We start from the raw sequence: 26,266 nt of genomic DNA, 5'->3' as shown, positions 1-26,266 counted from the left end.
GCAGACCCTGGGTGTGGCAGCAGGACTCGTTGCCGGCCCACAAATCCAAAGACACCCAGGCTTGGCTTGGCTTCAGAAGGAGTACTACGACTTTGTACCCTTCTCTTACTGGCTTCCCCCTCCTCCTCCGACTTGAGCCCACTGGACTACTTCGTTTGATCATGTGTCGAGAACATCACCAATATGATCTCCTACAACACGAAAGTCAGCCTGATCGCCGCCATTCCCTAAGTATTTGCCAAGCTCCTGCCGATGTTTGTGGAAAAGACATACTCCCAGTTTCAGACCTATATTGAGGCAGTGATTGAGGCTGAAGGCGGTTACATTGAACAGATGTCAGCTCTACTACATAATCAAGTTACCTGAATTGATTTTTTTCAATAAAAGTTTTAAAATAAAGCTATAGTGTTTTTTTTTTTTTTTTTTAATATGGCAACAACTTTATCGTTCCACCCTGTAATTTATATGTGTACAAGACCGATTGATTTAAAAAAAGACTGATTAAAAACAGACAAGAACGGAATTGTGGACAGCTGAGAGAAAACGTTGGAAAATTGTGAATCTTTGTTTTTTGAAGAGGATTTTCTTAAGTTTGAACCATTTAGTGTATCCTCATTATGTCAATGGTATGTTTACATCTTTTTTTTTTTTTTTTGTACAGGTTCAAATAAAGCCAGAGACATTCATAAACAAATATCCAACGTTGTTTAGCAAAAACATGTATTTAATATATTTGTTATGTTTGTTTTTTGTTTAAAGGACAGCAATTTCAAGTCGAGAAATTCTATTTCTGGATGGGGTGATGAGGGATCACAAAAAAACAGGTGAATGCCTTTTTTCTATTTGTTTTTTATTTTATAATTTCGGTAAAGATTACATTACTTATCTAAAAAAGTCTGAATAAAACATGTGCCTTAAATATCAAACATAAAATCTAACATCTAAAATTATTCTGTGGATTTTTCAAAATCAGACCCCAATAGTAACCCATCTGACAAATTGATATTCAATTCAAACGCGTCTACTTTTTGTATCTCTGGCAAAGTCACTAAATCATGGTGTGAGTATTTTGTTTTGAGAAATACACACTTTAAATATGTAAACATTAGCTGAAGTTATCGAATATGGCCCCAAAGAGACGCCCATTTTGAATAATCTATTATTAATGTTTACATATTTAAAGTCTGTATTTCTCAATACAAAATGTGTATTTCTCAATAGATTTTAACCCCAAAAGATTTCTCATATAAGAATATTTAACAAAAAAAAATTTTTTTAATGCCTACACAGATTTTTTTATTGCAATAAACTCATGTTGACACACTGGTTCTTGCCAGATCACTGAAGTTAAGCAACGATGAGTCTGGCCAATACCACATGGGGGACCATTTGGGAAGGCTAGGTGCTCTATGTACCACGCCTAGTCATAGAAATTTCTGGCTTGATATCTGGGAGCGTGTTTAACTCACGGGGGAAGATACCCCCTCCCTCTGAATCAAGATAGAAAACAATGGGAAACTGCCACCTTTACTTGTCTTCCTGAGATTACCATGGCTCTACAATTTAGAGCTGTAGTCACTGACGCTGTTAAAAACAGCAGGGCCATTACATACATGCAAATTCATGCTGTGATTTTGAGACTTTGCTGTGTCTACCTTCTATTATATTATTGGCAGAAATATATTTTATTTTGCATCTGTTTTTTTTTTTAAATACTTACTCTGGATAGGAAACATTTAAAGTGGATACTTTTTTGCTTCAATGAAAGGAAGCAACAAAGGCCTCTTCTCCAAAGAGTAGCTTTCCTTTGGCAGCATTTACAATTCTTAGACAAATAATTTTTTATTAAAACTAATAAATCAAGAAATTAAACTGCAAAGGAAGAATTAAGAGTTAATCACTGCATATCCTTTCATTTGCATTTTTCTTTGGCATTTCATACACTTTTTGAACTGACTTCTATATATATATTTATGATTAGTTTTCATATAATGCAGTTTCTATTTATGCCAGTACAAATTCATAGCTTAGCTATAATAATTATTTGCTAAAATCTTTCCTCTGATGAAAAGAATGCATTCTTTGAAACTCTGTGGATTAAGGAATTTTTTAATATTTCTTTTTGAGTAACCTGTGGAACAATAAATTTTTGTAAATTATAATTCACAGTCTTTAATTGTGTTCTTTTATATATATACTAGACTACTCATGCCCCGTTGGGTTAGTATATGTAATAGATAGCTATGGAATAATGAGTATACAGAATTAATGTATAAACGCAATACTTGTGATAGAAAGAAAATATTTTTAACAATTGTGTAAATGGATCAAGAATATATATATTTTTTTGTTACATGACAGAAACATTTGTGTAAAAGTATAACAAAGTGAAAAAAATATAGATAGTTAGATTTCTCTGACTCGTTTCAACATTAAACCTAATTATACCGCCATCATATATGTGTGAGTGTGATTAGCTTCGCTCGATTTTATATGTATACATGATTAAAAATTATTAATTGACAAATGTTTTATAGTTTTTTTTGTTATGATAAGGTGCAGCGAACTAAGTATTATGGTATCTGTTCGATACACAGTTAGGAATTAATACAGATTAGTCACCACAATGCCACATTACTCTATAAGTATGGCAGCTTTCAATAAGAGTCACACCTCTGTTTACAAAACCATTCAGTAGAAGTGATGTCAGAAAAATTTTAAGGTACTGATGACCAACACTATATATAATGTAGCTTTTTTTTTTTTTTTTAAACAAATAAAAGATAGAAGTTTTATTCAAGCAACCTTTATTTGAACTTTTATAATAACAAAATTATAACCTTTATAATAAAAATATATTGTCACACATGCCTCTGCACATTGAGGATATGGCGGGCATGCGTAGGACAAAGGTAAAAAAAAAAAAATGTAAAAACTGTAAGTTCCCTCTTTACATATCTCTCTTTCGTATATTGAATTGGCGAGTTCTGCATTTTGCCATTGTTTTTTGTTATTATCTATGGATATATATTTTTGTCGACATTTCTAGATATTAGAATAAAATACCCCTTCTACATCCTCGTAATTTGTTTTTTTTTATTTATTTTATTTAATCTCATATCCCCCCCCCTTATTATAGTTATTTTTGTAATAAAATTAATTTAAAATCTCACCGCTTGTGTTCGTGTTTTCGTTGCTTTCACGCGTTGTTCGTTTGTCAATCTTACATTTTTTTGGTTTCGAAAGAGTCTCCCCATTCTGTCTTGTTCAGCAAGATATATCGAACCCAGGGCATATCATTTCATTTGTATTTCATTGTTTGTTCTTTTGTAAATTTTTATATATATATTTTTTTGTTCGCATTTTTAATAATATTTATGCACTGTTTTGTTTCTAATCAAACATCAAGTGTTGGTAAATTTCTTTTTTTCATATCGAACATAAAAATAGAACTATTATAAAAAAAACAAACATTTATGAACTGTTTTTTTTAATCAAACAAAAAAAAACAGTTCATACCAGTAAATATATTAAAAAGAAAAAGTTCTTAAATATTTTTTATAATAGTTTATATTTTTAAGTTTGATGTAAAAAAAAAAAAAAAACCAACACCTCTGATGTTTGAAAATGCAAAAAATTGCTCATAAAACGAATATCATATTTAATTTTTCCACAAATAAGTAGTTGCCAGATATTAAACAATGTAATTTTTTATGTTAAAAGTGATGGCCATTGTTGTATGTGCAAGCACGTGCCAAAAATATGCAAATTGCTTTGCAAACAAAACCAGTACGGTATAAAACACTTATCATAAATCAATGTCTATAACTTTTGCCAGTTTTTAATAGGCTAAAAAGTCTATAGTTTAAATAGTAAAAAAAACTAAAACAAATACGTAGAAAAGTTACTGCTATTGCCTTTGGTAACAGTTACTTATTGTACGATTTTTTGTTATGTTCCATTTATGAAAAAGTTAGATGCGATTATGTGTCGATAGTGTAATAGTTCTTTTCATGAACACAGTTTCAACAACTCGGCAAGCTGATCAGTTTTTTATATATATATATGAGTAATTTTAATATCTTTAAACTGTCAATTACAGAATATATAAAAGGCTTTAAAATAATTTACATTGTAAACATATTTGTTTTGTTTTTGTTTGAAGACGACTCCAACTTGCAATAAAAAATACAAACAAAATAATATAAAAAAAAAGCAAAAGGCATTTACAGTTTTGTTTTTATTTGCATATTTTAAACGCAAAAATAAAACAAAAAAAAAAAACTTAAGACAAATCTTAATTGCACAATCTTTGCCTTTGCAGGAATGCAAGTAAATATGAAAAAGAAGTAAAACACTTAAGCGGAACAATTTTTTGTATTTGTAACGCAAACTAATTTTTAAAAAATTATTTTCAGTTTTATTCATTTATTTATTTTCGTTTGTTTATGTTAGGAATGTAGATAAATAAAATGTTCAAAATTTAAAAATAAATAAGTATAAGAAAGATAATCCATAAATTGTCGATTAAAAAAAAAAGAAGGTTTTATCATTTTGTTTTTATTTATTTAAAGTGGAACTGGATGTATGGTTTCAGTGCCCAAGCAAGACGATTTGAGTTTTATGTTATAATAGATATATGAATTAACAAAATATTATAATAGATATACAAATTAACAAAATATTATAATAAATATATAAATTAACAAAATATTATAGGTATATAAATTAACAAAATATTATAGGTATATAAATTAACAAAATATTATAATCGATGTATAAATTAACAAAATATTATAATAGATATATAAATTAACAAAATCTTATAATATATATATAATTTAACAAAATATTATAATATATATATAATTTAACAAAATATTATAATATATATATAATTTAACAAAATATTATAATAGATATATAATTTAACAAAATCTTATAATAGATATATAAATTAACAAAATCTTATAATAGATATATAAATTAACAAAATCTTATAATAGATATATAAATTAACAAAATCTTATAATAGATATATAAATTAACAAAATCTTATAATAGATATATAAATTAACAAAATCTTATAATAGATATATAAATTAACAAAATCTTATAATAGATATATAAATTAACAAAATCTTATAATAGATATATAAATTAAACAAATTCTAAAATTGTAACAACTTAGATGCATGCAAATTGAAATATATTGTTTGTATTTTTCAGAAAATCATCAAAGAACACATCAGATCCTTTAGAAGAGTAAGTATTTACTATTTTAGAATATTCTAAGGAAATCTCAAAGAGGCAAATTTTAGAACATCTTGGCCGAAACATTATGCAAAAGAAGGAAAAATAATGTGTACTAACTACTTTACACAGATAAAATCAGTGTGTGAAATAAAAATAAAAAATAAATCATCCTCTCTTCTTTTTACAAAAAAGGTATCATCCATTTAAATCCATCTTTATAATATGCAAAGATAATTTTGTTACAATATTTTTGATCTATAATGGGGGTATGATCCTTGAAAGTTGGGAGATTGTGTTTATAAACGCTGCTGATAGGAACTGACAAATCAAATTAAGTCACATTCTGCTAGCCACCAATCAGAAATCTGAATTGCTCCATCAAAAAATATTGATTCTTTGAGCATTTTCAACAAAATGTTTTCATGTCAACATGAGAATGATCTTTTGTTCTTTGCCTGCAAAATTATAAAGTCTAGGACTTGTACAGAACAGCTACCCACAGAAAATTCTTCATCTCCACGACTTATACAGAATAGCTACCCATCGAAAACTCTTCTGAAATTAAACATAGCTTTCAATTCATGAGGTTATGGGTTCGGCATAAGACTTTACTTTGATGGATCAGAATCGAGATTTGAATTGTGGCAAGTGAAATTTTTAGGATATTTACGAATCCAAAAGTTACACAAGGTAATTCAGACAACCTGAAAATAGAAACGACCCTGAGTTTATTGAAAAGAATGCAACTGTCTTATTAATACAGTGCTTAGATAACAGAAGTCTATCTCTGGTAATGCGAGGAGCCTTGGATGATGACTGCAAAGCATTGAACATATTAAGAGAGCATTATTTAGCGAAATGAAAAAAAATGATAAATATATATGAAAATATATGTGTATAATAGATGTAGTAATAAAAAGTATGAAAATATGTGTATATAATATATGTAGTAATAAATAGTATAAAAATATATGTGTATAACATATGTAGTAATAAATAGTATAAAAATATGTGTATAATATATGTAGTAATAAATAGTATAAAAATATGTGTATAATATATGTAGTAATAAATAGTATAAAAATATGTGTGTATAATATATGTAGTAATAAATACTATAAAAATATGTGTATAATATATGTAGTAATAAATAGTATAAAAATATGTGTGTATAATAGATGTAGTAATAAATACTATAAAAATATGTGTATAATATATGTAGTAATAAATAGTATAAAAATATATGTGTATAATATATGTAGTAATAAATAGTATAAAAATATATGTGTATAATATATGTAGTAATAAATACTATAAAAATATGTGTATAATATATGTAGTAATAAATAGTATAAAAATATGTGTATAATATATGTAGTAATAAATAGTATAAAAATATGTGTGTATAATAGATGTAGTAATAAATAGTATAAAAATATATGTGTATAATAGATGTAGTAATAAATAGTATAAAAATATATGTGTATAATAGATGTAGTAATAAATAGTATAAAAATATGTGTGTATAATAGATGTAGTAATAAATAGTATAAAAATATATGTGTATAATACATGTAGTAATAAATAGTATAAAAATATATGTGTATAATACATGTAGTAATAGTATAAAAATATGTGTATATAATAGATGTAGTAATAAATAGTATAAAAATATATGTGTATAATATATGTAGTAATAAATAGTATAAAAATATATGTGTATAATAGATGTAGTAATAAATAGTATAAAAATATATGTGTATAATAGATGTAGTAATAAATAGTATAAAAATATGTGTGTATAATATATGTAGTAATAAATAGTATAAAAATATATGTGTATAATACATGTAGTAATAAATAGTATAAAAATATATGTGTATAATACATGTAGTAATAAATACTATAAAAATATGTGTGTATAATATATGTAGTAATAAATACTATAAAAATATGTGTATAATATATGTAGCAATAAATAGTATAAAAATATATGTGTATAATACATGTAGTAATAAATAGTATAAAAATATGTGTGTATAATATATGTAGTAATAAATAGTATAAAAATATGTGTGTATAATATATGTAGTAATAAATAGTATAAAAATATGTGTGTATAATACATGTTGTAATAAATAGTATAAAAATATGTGTGTATAATATATGTAGTAATAAATAGTATAAAAATATATGTGTATAATATATGTAGTAATAAATAGTATAAAAATATGTGTATAATACATGTAGTAATAAATAGTATAAAAATATATGTGTATAATATATGTAGTAATAAATAGTATAAAAATATGTGTGTATAATATATGTAGTAATAGTATAAAAATATGTGTGTATAATATATGTAGTACTAAATAGTATAAAAATATGTGTGTATAATACATGTTGTAATAAATAGTATAAAAATATGTGTGTATAATATATGTAGTAATAAATAGTATAAAAATATGTGTGTATAATATATGTAGTAATAAATAGTATAAAAATATGTGTATAATATATGTAGTAATAAATAGTATAAAAATATGTGTGTATAATACATGTAGTAATAAATTGTATAAAAATATGTGTATAATATATGTAGTAATAAATAGTATAAAAATATGTGTGCATAATATATGTAGTAATAAATAGTATAAAAATATGTGTGCATAATATATGTAGTAATAAATAGTATAAAAATATGTGTGTATAATATATGTAGTAATAAATAGTATAAAAATATGTGTATAATACATGTAGTAATAAATAGTGTAAAAATATGTGTGTATAATATATGTTGTAATAAATAGTATAAAAATATGTGTGTATAATATATGTAGTAATAAATAGTATAAAAATATATGTGTATAATATATGTAGTAATAAATAGTATAAAAATATGTGTATAATAGATGTAGTAATAAATAGTATAAAATATGTGTATAATATATGTAGTAATAAATAGTATAAAATATGTGTATAATATATGTAGTAATAAATACTATAAAAATATGTGTGTATAATATATGTAGTAATAAATATTAAAAAAATATGTGTGTATAATACATGTTGTAATAAATAGTATAAAAATATGTGTGTATAATAGATGTAGTAATAAATAGTATAAAAATATGTGTATAATATATGTAGTAATAAATAGTATAAAAATATGTGTATAATATATGTAGTAATAAATAGTATAAAAATATGTGTATAATATATGTAGTAATAAATAGTATAAAAATATGTGTATATAATATATGTAGTAATAAATAGTATAAAAATATGTGTATAATATATGTAGTAATAAATAGTATAAAATATGTGTATAATATATGTAGTAATAAATACTATAAAAATATGTGTGTATAATATATGTAGTAATAAATATTAAAAAAATATGTGTGTATAATACATGTTGTAATAAATAGTATAAAAATATGTGTGTATAATAGATGTAGTAATAAATAGTATAAAAATATGTGTATAATATATGTAGTAATAAATAGTATAAAAATATGTGTATAATATATGTAGTAATAAATACTATAAAAATATGTGTGTATAATATATGTAGTAATAAATATTAAAAAAATATGTGTGTATAATACATGTTGTAATAAATAGTATAAAAATATGTGTGTATAATAGATGTAGTAATAAATAGTATAAAAATATGTGTATAATATATGTAGTAATAAATACTATAAAAATATGTGTATAATATATGTAGTAATAAATAGTATAAAAATATGTGTATAATATATGTAGTAATAAATAGTATAAAAATATGTGTATAATATATGTAGTAATAAATACTATAAAAATATGTGTGTATAATATATGTAGTAATAAATATTAAAAAAATATGTGTGTATAATATATCTAGTAATAAATTTTATAAAAATCTGTGTATAATGTTTTTGGCCAATTTTTCGATATTTGTTGGGCGAAGGTTGGAACTTTAAAATGATACCAATCTCGTGAAAATCTGTCATCTGTGTCGAAAGTTTTTGCGAGATATACAAACACACATACATACATACATACATACACACATTTTCGCTTTTATATATATAGACTAGCGAGGAGGTGGTACCCGGCGTTGCCCGAGTGTTTGTAGGTGTGTGTGGTTGTTAATGAAAACCTAAGAATAAGCGAAGTAAAAAAAGAAAACATAAAAATGAAGCGGGGGGTAGGGACCCGGGGGGGAGGGGGGGGTAATCAAAACATCGAAAAAAACCCCCAAAAAAACTAACGTAAGGCAAACGAACGATGTTAAATGTAAAAATCGAAAAAACAAAATAGGAAACAGAAAAACGAACGTTAAAACTAAAACCAAAAAAAAAAAAACATGTGAAAAATGTCTTAAATAAGCCTGTTTCGATATTAAAATTTAAAAACTCGGTGGGTACCCGGGTGTTTTTGGTATGTGGGGGTGTTCATGAAAACCTAAGAATAAGCGAAGTAAAAAAATACAGAAAAACGAAAGTTACGTGAAAAATGGCTTAAATAACCCTGCTTCAATATTTAAATTTAAAAAATCGAAAAAAAAAAAGACATCTCACACCACGATTTGAACCCAAAACGAGCTAACACGACATACATGAAATTTAGTCAGTTCTTCAACTATTTAAACTAAATCAGGTCATGACGTCATCTGCCGCATGCGTAGAACCGATCTCGTCATGAGAGGACAGTTTTTGTTGACAACTTCCCCCCCCCCCCCGATCCCGTAGAAAACTGTTGATTTCAGGATGAAAAAATTAACGTTCTTGGCCAATTTTTCGATATTTTTCGGGCGAAGGATGGAGCTTCGATATGATACCAAGTTTGTTAATTTTTGTTCAGTCTGTAGAAAGTTTTTAGCGAACACACATACATACATACAAACATACATTTTCGCTTTTATATATATCCTAGCGAGGGGTACCCAGTGTTGCCCAGGTGTTTTTAGGTGTGTGTGAAAAAACCCCGAAATGTGAAAAAAAACAGGTGCCCGTGAAAAAAAAACGAAGCCTTGACGCGCAGTTGGAAAATAGTAAAGTGTGAAAAAAAAACAGGTGCGTGTTTTTGATTAACGTGACGGCGATAAGTATTCAGCAGTTAGCATTTTGTGCGGGACAGTTTTTAATGAGGTCAATAAATCGGTTTGTTTGCTTTTAAAAACCCGCTCCCTGTTTATTAGGGGGAGCGTCTCGTCTCGAAATGAAAGCTACCGTCTGATATGATGAAATTGACATTGACCAAACGTTACTTAGCTCTCTAGAGACCACTGGCTTTCGGCCAGTGATTAGAGTTGAGTTTCGCTTTTTGTTTATACCGAAAACCGAATGTAACGCGTGCCGATGCGGGAAATGTTGAATAATTAACGTTTGAAAGCCAATAAAATTAAATAGACAGGCGAGCTCCATGGTTAAGTGTGAGATATTACAATTTATAGATGATATAAAAAGTTTTAAGAAGTTGTGAAGTGAGCGAGCGCTTCTCTGAAAGAAGCCTTTTGTGGACATCGAGGAAAAGCGTACGTACATACATACATACATACATTTTTGCTTTTATATATATAGATAGACTAGCGAGGGGTACCCAGCGTTGCCTGGGTGTTTGGAGGTGTGTGTGGAAACTCTGGGGGTGGGGTTAAAAAAAAAGTAAGTATGAGGATCGAACCCGAACCGTTGAGGCAAAGTTGTAAATTAAAGTGTGAAAAAAAAAAACGTGCGACGTTAACGATTGCCCCACCACGAGATGCTAACGTTTGAATTTATTTAATTACTTGGATTTGGCAGGTGCCCGTTTTAATGAGTTAATGAGGTCAAGTTTGACTGCGGGATAGTATTCTATTTACTGCGGAACGCTTTTTTTAAATTTTATTTTCCCAAGATGTTATAGGAAAAAGACTAACCCACATGTGGCGAGCGACAAATGTTGAATATTTATCTTCCCGAAATCGAGCAAATTAAATAGACAGGCGAGCTTCGTTGTTAATTGTGAGATATTACGATTTATATGTGATATAAAAAGTTTTAAAAAGTTGTGAACCGACCGACCGCTTCTCTGAAAAAAGCCTTTTGTAGACATACAGAAAAAGCGAACACACATAATACATACATACATACATACATTTTCGCTTTTATATATATAGATGATTGTTGTGTGTATTCGATCCAGAATCCATGTTATATACATTCATGCTAAAAATCGCATGGTTTAAAAAATATATCAGGTTGGCTCAAACAAAAATTTATTGATCAGATTAAGCATCATCAGAATCAACCTGCTTTTGCTAATGCAAAACAAGTGCATTTATGCCAGTAACGTAAAAATCTTGTGTTTTGGTGGTGATGAAATCACTAAAGGTGTTTTTGATATCGCTTAGATTTTTTAAGCGCTTCTCATGCAAAAGTTGTTGTGATGCTTGCGAAAAGTAGGTGAAAGGTCTATAGAGTATGGCGCATGAAGCAGTTTTGTAGCCTAATTTGTTCAACTTCTGCAGTGTCAGTTTAGCAACGTGCAGTCAGGCATTGTCATGAAGGAGAATTAAGCTTTTCTATTAACTAATGCTTGGTGTTATCACAGTTTCTGATGCATTTCATCTATTTGTTGACAGTACTTCTCTACTGTAATGGTTTTGCTTGCATTCAAAAAACTAATGGATGTTACCGGTCGCAGACCACCAAAAATTCAGCATGACTTTTTTTTGGTGCAACTCTGGCTTTGGAAAGTGTCGTGGAGCTTTGTCGATGTCTAGCCACTGAGCTGAGCATCGCTGGTTGTCATAAAGAACCCACTTTTCATTGAAAGTCACAAACTGGTTGAGAAATGGGTCGTTCTTGTTACATGAAAGAAGGGAAGATGACACTTCATAACGGCATTTCTTTTGGTTGTCGTTCAATTCATGAGGCACCCATTTATCAAGTTTTTTTGGCTTTCCAATTTCTCTAAAGTGGTTGGAAATCATTGTATAAGTTACGTCTAATTCAGAAGCAAGTTCTCAAACAGTTGTGCATGGATTGGCTTCAACTAAGGCTCTTAATTGATCATTGTCAACATCCGATTGCTGACTCATCATCTTCAAAACATCCGATTGCTGACTCATCATCTTCAAAACTCTTGTCACTGCCACAAAATTTCTTAAACCACCATTGTGCTGTGCTTTTAGTAGTGGTTCCTGAGCTAAATACTTCATTGATATCATGAGCTGTTTCAGCAGCTTTTTAGCTTAACTTGAATTGAAATAAAATTGTGTGAATTTGCTTTTTTTCATTTCGTATTCAACATTCTGAAAAGAAGACATAATTATTTTAAAACGATTGTAATTTAAACAATTAGATAGAGCGAAAAACGCTCTTTAAAATGATATATGAAGTAAAGGTATTATAGCGAAAACTTATTGTAAAATACATCATTTGAAATCAAAATCAAAACTTCCGCAAGAACTTTCTTGTAAACCTTATATAAGGAGCTTTTTGTTTTTTCATTTCATTATTATGATTTTAAAGTGACACCGATCTTTATTTCTTTTGTATTTCCATGTTTTTGTAATGAAATTGTCTCCCTTTATTTGTAGTGAGCGTCTCCGCCCTAAAACGATTTTGGATGAGGAACATGAAGACACGTCTGATTCAGGTTAATTTCTTTTTCTAATTGACAAAACTAATTAGCGAAGAGAATCTCATATTTGATTGCATTTTATTAATATACAGGTGCTTGTGTAGGTTGGTGCTCTTTTAACCCAACACATTTCAGGTGAAAACATTATGTATCATGTTGAAATTAGTATAAATTCCAAAAATTAGGAAAAATGATCCAGTAGATATGGTGGGTCAACCACAATTACGTTCTGACATATGGTGTTTAAAAATGCCAAGCCCTTAATTTAAGTCAAGGGAGATAAGTCAGTTTGTAATACTGAATTGGTTGCATAACTTTTCCATTTTTAAATACGTGATAAAACTTGATAATTCAATAAATTCTATTTTTTTACTTGTAATTATTTTTCTGCTGGATCATCTTTTGAAATTTATACTAATTTTGACAACACATAATTACGTGATAATATTTCCACAAGCACCAATATACGTTTTATTAACAATAAAACATATATACCTGCTGTCATACGAGGTCATTCCAAAAGTAATGCATCCTATTTTTTAACTAAAAAAAAAAAACGTTGAAGAGCTATGAAGATGGGGCTGTGCCATTAAAAAGGGTGACATTTTGTGCTCAAGAATTTATTTTTTTTCATGAATTCAGTAGTTATATAGTCAGTCTATTAAGTTTGTTATTTTATTGCCGTGTGTGTAGACTGTATGTATAATTCACTTAGCGTGTTTTTGTGCTTGCAAACTATATACTTGCTTGTTGAAATATGCTGTGGTTCAAATAGCATTATGCCAATTAATCAAAACAACTGTGTATGTTTAAACTTCAGTATTGTCACTTATGGCAGCAAAGAGACGGAATGAGAGTGGGTATGTGGGGGTGTTTGTGTGGCAGTGACGGCTGCTAAGAAAATATGTCACACATGTCTAGCTGTGTTGTTTGTATGTCTCCTGTCTTTTGTTGTTGTGTGTATTTTATTGACCGAAATTCCCACTATCTCTCTGTTTGGGCATTGATGTAAGACGTCAAAATTTGGGTTGGTTTCTTTGTTTACATGTGAAATCAACAAATTTTGTTTCATTCGGTTTACGTTATTTCAGCAGCAAATGGATAAGTCAAATTCTGGGTGGTCAACCCCAAAATCAAAGATATTTCTCGTATCTTGAATGATGTCTCTTTTCGTAGCTAAATATTTCACACTTGCACCAAACCTGCTTTTGTATGCATTGCAAACATGCAACCGGCTAAACATGAATCCTAGTGCATGTTTATGTAAACTCTTCAAAACATTGCCAACTCCTTCCTATCTTTACTAATAAAATAACATTTGCTTTATTAAACAGATACTCCAGTTATCCCTGAACTTGAACAAACAGAAGAAGAGGATATTACTACAAAAGTGGCCGAAGCTCCAGTGTAAGTATGCTTCTTGTATGTATAGCTGTGTGTGTGTCCATGTACATGTAACTTTGCACATTGTCTACTAGACACTCTCCACGAGTGTCTAAGATTGCTCTGTACAGTGCTTTGCCATGACAACTTGGCATGAAGTATTTTTCCCTACAAGTAAATCCTGATTAGATATTCAAATTCATATAGTATTTGCTGCCCAAATAAGATTTCTTTGGTATGGTTAATCCACACTGGTGTTTTTTTATGGAAAACGCTCCGGACAAGGCATGAAGCTATTTGATGTAAAGAGCATAAAAATTTTTAAAAATACTACTTCAAGGTCAAAAACTTACCAATGATAAATGTTAGATGGAATAAATTATGACCCAGAAAACAGCAATTCTTCCCTCTTTGTCAGAAACATTGCTCCTGAAATCTGAGGACTAAAGGACAAAATAATGAAAGTGAGACTTACACAGCTGCTGAAAGTAAACTCAGAAGCCACTTTGGTGGACCTTCTTCAACTGATGTTACCTTAAAAGTAAGTGTGGCACAATGGAGAGCGCCCCTTTTGGGGGAGCTGGAGCTTCTACATTAATAAACCTTGTGCCTAACTTGTCTGTACTTGTGAGGTGCAGATGTGTTAAGCAGGTGCTTGTGATTTTGAAAATGTTCTGGTACGACTTAAGCCAAGAATGACGGTTTGTTTATAATATTGAACCAAGGCAAAACGATATAAGACCTTAGAGTTTTAAACGTCAAACCCGAAAGAACTCATGGATAAAAAACAAAACAATGTTTAAATGTTATGTATGAATGCCCCCCCCCCCCCTCTCTCTCTCTCTCTCTCTCTCTCTCATATATATATATATATAAATTTTTCTCTTTCACTCCCCTTATCTCTCTTTCAATGAAGAAAGAGAGAATTAAATATAATTTGATTGTTTTAAAATTGTTTTGCATTCTGGGGCCGGCGGACGCGACATAGCATGCATTTGGTTTCAACTGATGGTTATAAAAATATGCTCCTCATTGTTAATTTTTAAATAAATTATATTTTTATAAAAATGCATTTGTTCGCTATTTTTGTAAAAGCATTAAATTCCAGCATGCCATTAATGCTAACAATGGAAAGTGCCTATAACAACGCAATGGAGACACAAGAAGCGACCCATGCCAGCCATTTATAGCCAACGACATATCGACCCATTGTATTGCTGTTTCTATGTGCCTATAGTTTAATATCGTGTTTAACACCTGGAGAGCTGGTTGCATTCCCAGGACGTTCCTCAACCAGGTAACTCTCCCCTGGCAAACGATAGTGTCATAGTATCGCATTTATTTGATGTTTCCAGGTGCCTGTTGTTTGATATCGTTTATTCCCCCGGGAAGCTGGTTGCATTCCCAGGACGTTTCTCAACCAGGTAACTCTCCCCGGGAAATAATAGTACCATACAGAACAAAACTTGATATTCCACCAGACTAGATGAATTATTGTCCTGGAATCTACTAAAACCAAAAGACTACAAGAAAGATATACTATCACGAATTTAAATGATCAACTGGGATAGAAATAAGGTTCTCAGCTTCTTTACTAACTCAGTATTTGAGAGGTAAATGATACCTTTAATGGAATATTCAAATATATATGTATCTCATATAGAGATCAAGTGTTAGTTCCAGGTAAAATGGCCGCTTGATTTCCGAGAACTTTGACTGAAGTCAAATGAAGCAAGGTATCACCACAAGTAGAATGTAATTGACCCTTCTTTTTCTCTCCCCACTTCCTTCCACGCCAGTAGATTTCTAGACATGCACAGCACACCTAACCCTTCCACTCTTTGAACTCCTGACCTCTACCTCTTTACAATCACTTTTAGTCAAGAATCTACCACCATGTTCACCCCCCTAATCATTCGTCTTAGATTTGCAGAACCTTGTTCAATCATCACCAGCAGGGTGGTAGTGGTGTCTAAGTGGTTAACAACATAGACTGACAACCTTGTTGTGCCAAGTTCGAATCCAGTTTGTTCCACAGAAACACTTTCACTTAGGGATGTTGGTAACCTTCACATGATCCCTTCCATTAGTACGCAAGGTGCTTCTAGAAAGAATTCTGACTAGAAAGATGTGGCTTCATGAGGGAAGAGAAGGGAAAAGTAAAAGTTGTTATGTCTGTGACAATCGTCATGTCCATCAAAACGACGTGACACGATTTCGAACAATTCTATTGAAACGACCCAATACGATTCTGAACAACTCCGTCAAAACAACATGATACCAGAGCTATCTCAGCAGTCACTGACGACTCTGGTGTCAACTTTTTATAGCCCTTGGATGAACTCCTTTTTGCCGTAAGTAACCCCCAACTAAGACATTGACACACAATTCTTGAGCGTTTCTACGCATGCTTGCTACAAAAGATACCAATAAAATGAATGCCAACAATAATCGTCTAATTCATTTGAAATGAATGATGCTCAACAATAACAATCATTAGCAGTGAATATGTTTCGCAAAAAATTTGATTAAGATTTTTAATTCAGAAAGTGCAGAAAATATGCACTTTCACACCATTTAAAAAAAATTTACCTTGTAATATTGCCGCAATGTGCTGGGAAAGCCTAACAAATATTTTACACAGCCGTCCTGAAAATCTTCTACCTGACACACCATGCAACAAATTCGCACTTTTCTGTTTACTGCTAATCTTGTACACATTGTCGACCAAGTTTCTTCTGATACTAAGTTATCATTTTTTTTTTTCAAGGTTTGCATGAAACTGTTTCATACCAGTGCCTATTTCTCCAAATTCATTGTCTGCTGTTAATAAAACTTAATTCATTTTTGTATGGATTGAATTTATCATTGTTTTTGAAATTGCCTTCCCTCTACCAATTTTTAAATTAAATTTTATTTTTTAAATTTAAATTTTTGTATGGATTGAATTTATCATTCTTTTTGAAATTGCCTTCCCTCTACCAATTTTTAAATTACCAAATAATTTAGCTTTTATTCTGCCCTTTACTTATATTCTATGTTTTAATGTTTCTTTCCTGGGTTATAAGTTGGGTACAAGGCAGTCAAACCAGCTGCCAACATTCACCCGCTTTTTATTGACCCCAGCAAAGAATCCTTTTAAGGATCCTCATTGTCCCTTTAAGTGAAATTGTCTGGATCTCTCTTGCACTTGGTTCACCAGGAATACTAGTAAGATAGGTCTTAAAGTTCTTCTTCATAAGCCCTGTTGCACCTATATTCAGTGGCCATCTTTCAAACACTTTTTACAGGCAACATGAATCGGAGCAAATACATTGAGGAAATTGCCAAAACTTGCAAGAAAGTGGGCTCACTCTACCGTGCTAGAAAAATACATCAGAGAGCAAAGCCACAATTCGCCTATGCATGGTGTATTATTACCACATCTGGGTTGATGCATCTACCACTAGTCTTACACTCTTAGACAGGGTTCAAAAAAGAATCTCAAATCTAATAGGTCCCACACTGCCAGCCAAGCTCCAACCTCTGTTCCATCACTGCAGTGCCGCATCCCTGTGACTGTTTTACAAATACTTTAATGAAATGTGCTCATGAACTTGCCCGGGAATTTTCTATGTTCCAGTGTGATACATACAGCTAATAATCCCAAATGGTCACCCATCAGGTACTGACCAATCTCATTATTGCTTAACTTTTAGGAACCAATGTGTCAATATGATTATGCAATATATTATATATATATATATATATATATATATATAAGAAAGCAAGAAAACTTTCATCTCACATTTCTTTATGCAGAGCTGAGACATGTCTAGATATTTCACAAATGAAACACGACGTACATCAAATGTGACCCAGCAAGGTATCTTAATGTGGCAGTACCCGTCAATCAATTTGGTTTCGCAATCGGGTTGATATGTCACTGCTTCATCCATCTGTCGTGCTAGAAGGAAAGCAATTTCATACACACAAAAGAAAAAAAAACAACTCCGTTCTCTATTCTACTGATTAAATTCAAGATAAGATATACATATATAGTTATATACAATTGTCCGTAGTTTAATGTTGATTTTGACAAACTCTGCTAAGTCAAAATAGGTTAATTTCTCCTGGTATCACGGTGGAATGGTGTGGGAAGAGAGGGGTGTGACGACTCGTCAACTGTGCTCGACTCTGCTCCAAACTTCAGCTCAACTCTGCCAGTTTCGACTCTGGGACCTGTTCATATACTCAGGGAAAGGTGAGAGAGGGGCAGTTTCCTAGGCCATTCGTATTCAGTTATGTCACCCGTAGGGGAGGTTCGTTCTTCCCCATGTGCACATGTGGTTCTGCAAGCACTCTTATGCCCCGAAAAGGTCACTCCCACAACCTCTGGTTTGCAGGCATTTGTACTCAAACTATAAATATCTTTATAACTTATAATTATGTTCTGCAAAGCCAAAAACAAAAACAGCAATCCACCTTTCCTTTTTCTCTTTTCTCTTTCTCCCTCCCCCACTTCCTGACTGGTTTCCTAACTTAAAATGTACCAAACATTAATACTGTAACCTTTTTCCCTCATCAATTGCAAAACTCATTCATATTCTGCAGAGTAGGGAACAAAAACAACAAAGTCCACTACAAAACGACCAAACCAAACCAAACCAAACCAAATACTACAAACTAGTGATTGAAGATACAAAGAGGTTGAAGAATAAAAAAAACTTCTACAAAATAACTGGATACGACATGAATAACCCAAAGGGGTTGATGTACAAAATGACCAATTCATTACAGAAATGCTGAATTCACAACAGTTATTCACACTTTGTTTGCCAATTGGTTTTCTTTCGCACGCACTTGCCATGATCATCCCAGATGCAGAAATTAAATTGTTTTCTACCTTAAAAAAATCTACAACAAAAACAAAAAAACAGCTATACTCTAGACAGATCTGATGGAAGTGAGTGAACCATTTATTCAACGGGATTTTAGTTCCAGACTGTAGACCAGTAAGGTGAAGTGGGAGGAGACAGAGAGGAAGAAGAGCTTGTCATGCTTGGATCTGTTGAAAATTGATATCACTAATTAGTTTTATCTTGTCAGCCCATTTTGTTATGAATCTGGTGCCTGTTTACTATCACCCCCCTCTTTTTGATCTGTCTAATTTGATATATGTTTTTAATATATTTCCTACAGCATAACTAATTCTCATCCTAAGTAAAAAGCTTTGACCTCTGCTGACTTTTCATCTGCCACATTTCCTGTTATTCTCATTTTACTAAAATCTACACTAGTTGATCTACCTGTTGAATATGTCACACTGATACAACTGCAATACAACTTATAAATACGATAAATTCTGACAAAAAATAATACAGATTTTGTTATTTTTAGAAACATTGAAAATATGGAAGCATAAAAGACATTACGTATTATTTGGATTCTTCGGACTACTGTTCTCATCTTCAGTTTCATTTTAAAGATGTTTTGGTTGATGTATCCTCTGATCTTCTCCAAGTGTATTTTTCAGGAATCTTTCTGTTAGAATTTCAAATGAAACCCTTTATTTAATCCAGAGGGGTAGCATGCTCTCATTCTGTCAGCCATGAATGTGTAGATGTTCTAAGTAATTTACAATTGTATTTTGAGTGTTGCCCATACTGAGGATTGAACCTTTAACCTTCAGGAGAGTGTAATTTTATAACTGAATTTTTTAAATTTTAATAAAATTTTCCGGAAGTAAATCTCATCTTTGCAAACTTTGTTCTGCAAACTCTTTTTTTTTTTTTTGTGATGCTATGGTTTTAGGTTGCAAGATCTTGGTGGTTAGTGCTGATTAATGAAAAAAACATTTGTGAAAGGAAGCAAAATCACCATATTATGCTTACTTAAAAAGAGATAAGTTGACAGGGGAGATAATTAAGTTCTGTTGCTTACGTTACGTAATGACTAATTCAAAATGTGGGAGAAAATTTATTCTCCAGATAAATTTTACCGAAAACAGGTTTTCATTAATAATTATTTTTCTACCATATCATTTTCCATAATTTTTGGATATGTTACTAGTTGCACCATAATAATTACATGGGTACTATTTGTTTTACTTGAAATTCGATATTTTTTCGTTTGTATAATATAGAAGCACCCAAAATTTTTCTTACTTTGCATCATAACGGATTCAATACTTTCTATATAACTGTTGTTCGTTGTTTCTTTTTTACAGTGTGCAGCTGAGCAAGATCGTGTCATATCGTGAACTGGATAATGATTTGAAGCAAGCAACATTCTTAACTTTGGTAAGATTTCTTTTTTGGAATTAAAAAAAAAATAAATTAATATATGAGGAAAATATTATTTCAATTATTCGGACTTCTCATCTTTAATTCATACAAAATTTTGCCCGACATAATTCAGGTGTATTCTGTGGAACTCATGAATCTTTCTGTTAAACTCTGAAATCAGCATGGAATTTCAAACGGAACTTTTTATTTAATTCATGAGGGCAGTATGTTCTTGTTCCATCAACCATGACGGGGTAGAAATCTTAAGTAATTGGCAGCTCTATTCTTTCTGCACGGAGTATTCAACCTTCAGAAGAGTATCACTTACAACTGAGTTTTACCTAGTACTTCAACCGTTATGCAACAGGTCTTTGTGTTGTGAAATGGGCAACATTCTTAACTTTGGTAATATTTCATTTTTGGAATTAAAAAAATAACTATATCACCAGCTTGTGTGTGCTTGATTAGCTAATGTTAATGATGGAATGTAACAGTCTCACATTGCAACTCTTAACTTTTTATATTGATATTTTTAAATTGGATGATTTTATTTGGTGAATGATGGTTGTGATATTCTGATGGCACGGTATGACAGCTGCCGCAGATTATATAATCATACATACCAGTCCATCAACCAACTGCAATTACAACATTGTATAGCTTCATAGTGTCTCTTCAGGATCAACACTAAGTATTTTTTTTTTTTTTCAGTCTTGTTAACTTTTTCCCTTTTGGACTTTTACACTTTAATGGAATGGGCTCTGATGAACTCGTACTTGTGTCCTCTCAAAGTACATATCCCCAACAAACCTGCTTAGCAACAAAATCATACCCCTTCTCTGTTGAGGTCCCTAAATGCCAGAAAACTATCTACTCTAATAGTTTCTTCCCTCGAACAGCTAGACTTTGAACTTCCCTATCTGCTTCACTGACTGTACTGATATGCAGAAGTTTAAATGTAATGTAAATCAACATCTTGTTAATCTTTCCTAGGCATGGTCCCAGATAGTAACCTCTTACGTCCAGATGGCAATATGCTTTGTTAGGGATGAATATGAGTAAAAAAAAAAAAAAAGTTTGAACTGTTTTTTTTTTTTTTTTTTTTTTTTTTTTTTTACAATAGTAATACTTTGGAAAAATCTTTAATTATATTTGTGTTTTTTGTTTTATTAAAAACAGATTATGGGTCAAACTTAACAACAAACAAACAAAATGTTCCATTAAATCTGAAGAAATAAAAAAAACGTTTACTTTTTGGTTTGTCAATTTAGGTTATTTGTGTTAACTCACACACACATAAAAAAAAAATATTGTTATGCCAATTTAAAAAGCAAACATAATTTTATAATAATTCTTAATAGAAAGTCAATTGTTGATTAAAAGTTGAATTTTATGCACGTTAAAATGTTTTAGCAAAGATTTGCGTCATTAGCATCTTATTCTAAAAAAATCCCTTTCAACTGTCAAGTTTAAAAAGCCTTTGTGTTTATATATTCCAATTACCAAGAAGTTTGATTAAATGTTCTGCTGGCTTGGCAGGCCAATGGCAAACTTAAAGTATTCCCTTGAATAATGGTGATATCAGATTTGTGTCAAAAGTAAAACCTTTTATTTATTTATTTTTTTAATTCAAGCAAGCTATGAAAATGGGAGTAGTACCATTAAAACAAGTGACCTTTTGTGCCCCAGAATTGACTTTTTCTGCATAATCACCACCATTCTCAATACGCTTTTGCCGGCGAAGAACAATAGCTGTGCATGGGCATCTAGAACACGCTTTGTCATATGAGGATTCAATGACACATCTCTACTTCTGACGCATGTCCATGGGACAGGGGTTGTTTTCTTAGAGACTCATAATGTCACTATCTTCAACAGAAAGATGAAACTTTCAGGTCATAATGCATAAGTCCAGTCATCATAACAATGCAATTGTCAATCTTCTCTGATCCATTCAGGCAGAATAAAAAAATAGGAGGCATTACTTTTTGAATGCTCCTCGTAGAATGGAGCTCGGAGATCCAACTTTATTTTTTTTTTTAAAGTTTGAGTTACAATGTTACTAATATAAAATTTGTTTTGATGGATTGTTGTTGGAGAATAAGAATTATATTTTTTAGTAAAAATTAGCCCCACCCTCAGGGAGTGGGATATAATAACCTTAAGCTATAGCTTATTTAGCTTGTATTCCAATAGAGATATTTTAATCAAGTCTTTACATTATGAAAGAGAAATATTAAGCGGAATCTGGTCCCCCTGTTAATCTCGTCCTTTTTTTAAATTTTTTTTTTATCTTTTTTCCCTTTTGATTTTTAACAGGATAATGAAGTGGATTTGTCAGTCTTAACTCGATGCCTTCTACCTGAAGCTGATTTAATAGAGGTTGGTTGATTTTTTTTTTTTTTTTCATTTTCTTTTGAAGATGGGGCATCCTACTGGATGCCAGATAATTCACCTACATTCCAACTGAGAGATTGTTTTAAAATTCTAACCGTTCCTTTAAGTGCAATTGTTTGTATCTCTCTTACACTTGGTTCACCGGGTGTATTTCTAAGGAAATTTTATGAAATTCTTTGTCATGAGTCCGATTGCTCTTATAATTACTGGAAGGATGGAAATCTAAAAATTTCAGTTACTTTTCATGCCTTACATAAGACCTTGGTATATTGCTATCTTTTCCCTCTCAGCTTTGGTTAACCCAGCATCATTGGAGACACTAACTTATACTAAGGTTGCTGCTTTCTCTTTCTTGATGTCCCATATCTCTATGTCAGGTTTTATAGCTCAGTTTTCTAGGCATATAACTGTAGGAATTGTTTAGTCATAGTGGATGATGGCGTATGACTTATTTCCAACTGTTTTTTTCTGGTAAACATGTTCGCAGGACTTGCTGCTGCATTTGATATACAACATTTTACAGATGGTCCAGTGGAGATATTTACACACTATTGTGTCAGGTTGTATAGTAGCCATTCCCTAGTAGAACCTTCCAACTAGATGTCATATGTTTGTGGATAAAACTGTCTAAGTACTTACATTTTTTACAAATTTTTTTGGAAATTGCCCCATACATAGCATGAAGCCACTTGATGTAAGGAGCTAACAAGAACGAAAGATGATTATCACGAAGACAACATATGCCTATTGATCTGTTTTGAAAAGACCAAGGCTTTAGGTAGGAGGAAAACTATAAGCAGGAAAGGATTTCCACAAAACTGGTGATCTTTGAAAGAAGCTGTATTACAATGATGCATTAAAACAGAGGGTTGATGGAGACTGGCAGATTACTAGAGTCAAATGAGCAGAAACAAAACCGACCAACATATGCCATTAAAGTATTCATAAAAAAGACTGACAAGCAGTATCATGTTATTGAAAGAGAATGTGCAGAGAAGAAAGGGGGGGGGCAATCAAATTAGAGATACGTTTCTGCAATTCATCAAGACCCCTCAAATGAGACACAGATTCACCAGCCCAAATATATCAATAATACTCCATATTGGTTTGGTAGTAGATTTGTAGAGATAGAGAATATGCTCAGATTTGAGAAAATGTTCAGAGTGATAGAAAGAAAAGACTTTACGAGTAGCAGAAAAAGCAATGGATCTCGAATGTGAACTCTAAGATTTGATGATAAAGAAAGATCAAGAAGTTTCAGAATAGATTTATTTTTTAGAGCATCAATGAGAATCTCAAGGAAAAAAGGAACATGCTTGTGATTGAAAGACACAAGTTGAGTCTTAACAGGATTTAATGAAACGATTCTCTCTCCTCTGATCTTGAGCATGTGGTACAATGGGGGAAAAAGAGGCTGGTTACTTTTAATGCATCTAAAACCAAACTTCTTTACATCATCAACGTTCTGATCCCCATCCGGCATCAATTGAAATGAAAGGCTCTCGCCTTGGGGAGGCTCCATGTTTTGACAAGCTTCTGGACTTGACCTTTACTCCTGATCCGAAATGTACATCAAATCTGTTGCCAAGGTCGCTGGAAAAATGATGAGATCCTTCTATTGATCCAGTAGATATCTACGTGCTGATGCAATTCCCTAGGTACATCCAAGGATGGAGTATTGTTGCCACATCTGGGCAGGAGCTGCTAGAAAGATCTTATCCTGCCTTGAGAGTTCAAAATAGACATTGTAGCCTAGTGGAAGATGACCCTTTTCTCTTTCCTGCAACCTCTTTCTCACCGAAGAGATGTTGCAAGTCCGATGCTCCCTAGTGTGAGTGATTTTCTAGCACAGATGAAGGAAATCACTATCTTTGCAGCAGCTTTAGTAATGTCCTCAATGTATTCATAACAATTCATGTCGTGTGTGAATGCTTAAGCTGAGGAGTTTGAAATGTGAGCTCTAAAGGTGGGGTGTTATTTGTCATGCCAATCATTGGCTGAGAAGGTTTATTTTTGTAGTTATTACAGGAAAGAAGTTTAATTTTAGTAGTGTTAAATGTTGCCACCTTTTTATGACCCTATTCTACTACAGACTGAAGGTAGTTTTCTAGGGTTTTTCCCGTTACCTTAGATATGTGTACATTTTTTTTTCCTTTCATGTCTATTATAAAGTGTGGTGTCATCAGCAAATATACTCATCTCAGACACAATTTTATCATAGAGGTTGTTCATCAGGAATAGGAATAATAAAGGTTCAATGATCTACCCCTAAGGCATATCCACATTAAGATCAAGTTGTTTAGGGCTAGGAAGGGCATCTAATCATATTCAAACTATCCCCCCTTTTTTTTTTAGTATTTCTCAGTACTAGGACTTATACTTGAGTCTTTGAGGCACAAAATCAAGGCATCATCAAACCTCTGTATGCCATTACTGCTTTCCCATGCAGTTTGACATTCTTCATGTATACGAGACATAACACAGATGAAGAAACATGAAATTGTTGATATCTTTGAAAATTAATCTAACGGGATAAATAATTAAAAAAAATTTTTTTTTATTTCAGGAAGACAAACCTTGGGATTTGGATAATCTTTATACTCAGATTTCTTCTGAATTAGAAAATCTGAACGACGAAGAAGACATCGAGGGATTACCAGCAAAATAAGAAATAAAAATATATAAAAACTGAAAATTGTCTGAAAATCACTGTATCCTAAGAATTGAAACTAACATCCTCCCCATCATGGTGGTATGGATTGAATTTTCAACCTAATTACTGGATCCTGACATTAAGACCAATCAAAATTAAATAAGATGATTCTTATTTTGAACTAAAAAAATTAATAAGCAGATAAATTTTAAAAAATAAGTAAAAAAAAATAATGATATTGAAAGTAAAACGAGCAATAAAAGCCTATTAATATTTAACTAAAAAACGAATACATACACTGCAATATGTTTACTGAGGAGCTAATTCCAATGGCTACGAACTACATTTTTTTTTACTCTCATTCACCCCCCCCCCCCAAAACAATGTGCAGTGCCACTTAGATGTAAAAGCTACTATTTGGGGCCATATCTACAAGGACACTATGAAGGGAGTTGAGCAGTGAGATGTCTATTCACATTACACTTGAACTTCTGCATGTCAGTACAGACAGAGTTGCAGGAGACTGGGAGGGAATTCCAAAGTCTAGCAGTTTGAGGAAAGAAACTATTACAGTAAAAGTTTTTCTAAGGATCTCTACAATGAAGAGGTAGGATTTTGTTGCTTATCAGCTTAATTGAGGACATTTATGTTGAGGGGAAGGGCACAAGTCCTAGGAGTACATCAGAACAGTCTATTA

General features: G+C 31.3%; 1 protein-coding gene across 1 annotated transcript in view; it reads left to right on the top strand.

Annotated features, from left to right (window-relative positions):
• Positions 1-25,611, top strand: part of LOC145256241 (intraflagellar transport protein 43 homolog) — a 43,040-nt gene extending 17,429 nt beyond the window's left edge. Inside the window, exons 3-9 of the mRNA XM_080114890.1 lie at positions 760-824; positions 5,230-5,265; positions 12,827-12,885; positions 14,205-14,277; positions 20,462-20,534; positions 22,839-22,901; positions 25,483-25,611. Of these exons, the coding sequence (XP_079971016.1) occupies positions 760-824; positions 5,230-5,265; positions 12,827-12,885; positions 14,205-14,277; positions 20,462-20,534; positions 22,839-22,901; positions 25,483-25,584 (471 nt within the window). The 3' untranslated portion in view covers positions 25,585-25,611. The remainder of the gene's footprint in view (positions 1-759; positions 825-5,229; positions 5,266-12,826; positions 12,886-14,204; positions 14,278-20,461; positions 20,535-22,838; positions 22,902-25,482) is intronic.
• The last annotated feature ends 655 nt before the right edge of the window (positions 25,612-26,266 follow it).

Source organism: Euprymna scolopes, chromosome 32, assembly GCF_053919585.1.
Source record: "Euprymna scolopes isolate OS-2025 chromosome 32, ASM5391958v1, whole genome shotgun sequence".
Classification (NCBI taxonomy): domain Eukaryota; kingdom Metazoa; phylum Mollusca; class Cephalopoda; order Sepiida; family Sepiolidae; genus Euprymna; species Euprymna scolopes.
This window is presented reverse-complemented; position numbering and strand designations above follow the sequence as displayed.